This window comes from Lucilia sericata, unplaced genomic scaffold, assembly GCF_015586225.1.
Source record: "Lucilia sericata isolate MDLA Ls3-8-SP2 unplaced genomic scaffold, ASM1558622v1 Contig000031F_arrow, whole genome shotgun sequence".
NCBI classification, from domain to species: Eukaryota; Metazoa; Arthropoda; class Insecta; order Diptera; family Calliphoridae; genus Lucilia; species Lucilia sericata.
Window position 1 is genome coordinate 1,258,573 of NW_023994069.1, and position 1,306 is coordinate 1,259,878.

At 35.3% G+C, this 1,306-nt stretch overlaps 1 protein-coding gene across 1 annotated transcript; it reads left to right on the top strand.

The window, feature by feature from the left end:
* The first annotated feature begins 214 nt into the window (after positions 1–214).
* On the top strand, positions 215–853 carry LOC119611798 (ATP-dependent DNA helicase PIF1-like). The gene has a single exon (XM_037967497.1). It carries the CDS (start codon positions 215–217, stop codon positions 851–853), a length of 639 nt encoding a protein of 212 aa, XP_037823425.1.
* The last annotated feature ends 453 nt before the right edge of the window (positions 854–1,306 follow it).

Genomic DNA, 1,306 nt, shown 5'->3' on the forward strand with positions numbered 1-1,306 from the left:
ATACATACATATAAAGGTGTTGTTAACTGCACCAACTCGAAAGGCTGCTTTTGGCATTGGAGGATATACTATACATTCACTATTCTCTTTGCCGATAAACCAATTCTCTTTTGACGTACGACCTTTAAGTAGCGACATGGTAAATACTTTAGTTGCAAAATGTATGCATTTAAAATTAATTATAATTGATGAAATATCAATGGTTAGGTCAAGAATGTTGGGATATCTCGATTCAAGATTAAAGCAAATTTTCAAAACTACTCAACCATTTGGTGGTATGTCGATTTTGGTATTCGGAGATCTGAAACAACTTCCACCTGTTGGAGATAAATGGATTTTTAGCTCAAATTCTTCAAATCCATATGGAACCATTGTTGGAGGTGCATTGTTAGACTTATTCAGATTTTATGAATTAACGGAAATAATGCGACAAAGGGAAGATTTAAGTTTTGCAGAAGCTTTAAATAATATGGCTGTGGGACAAATGACAACAGAAAATATTGAACTTATTCAATTCAGAGTTGTCAATTCTAGTGATAATATACCATCCGATGCAATTCATCTTTTTGTATCTAATGCAGAAGCTGAACTTCATAATAATTTAAGGTTAAGCAGAATAACAACCGAAGAATTTACCTTACCGCGAAACCCAACTAAACTTTGGATGCTTTTCTCAGAAGAAAACGTTGGTGTTGAAGCTCGGCGAAAGAAACCTCATGCTACGGAACCACTTTGCACTCCTGTTGAAAAGTATGTAAGAACCTTCCAATACAATCAGAATCGTCAAATTACTATTGAGAGAAAACAATTTCATTTAGTGGTAGCAGAAGGTATCACTATACACAAAAGTTAAGGTGCTACATATTCCAAGGAGCAGAATGTTGAGATCAGCACTATACGTTGCATGTAGTAGAGCTACAACGGCTTCAGGGTTGTTTATAATGGACAATGTCCAGCCACCAAGACCATTTGAAGAAAGTGATCCATTGAAGTTGGAACTTGAAAGATTGCGAATGGAGAAAATGTTGCAGCTAATCAGCACTATACGTTGCATGTAATAGAGCTACAACGGCTTCAGGGTTGTTTATAATGGACAATGTTGCAGCTAAATTACCAATTTTTGTTATTTAGATATAACAACAGATAATACCATTTTAAATTCTGACATTATCTGCTTTGTTGAAACTTTGTCATTTCCAGAAGAAGTGCACACAATTCCAGGTTTCTCCTTTCTCTGTCGCCTAGACTGTAATATAAACGGCGATGAACGAAGCAGACATCGGAAAGGTATAATATCATATATTAA

Bases quoted from the DNA above. Each gene is read 5' to 3' on its own strand.
- LOC119611798 (XM_037967497.1), top strand. From the start codon at position 215: ATGTTGGGATATCTCGATTCAAGATTAAAGCAAATTTTCAAAACTACT.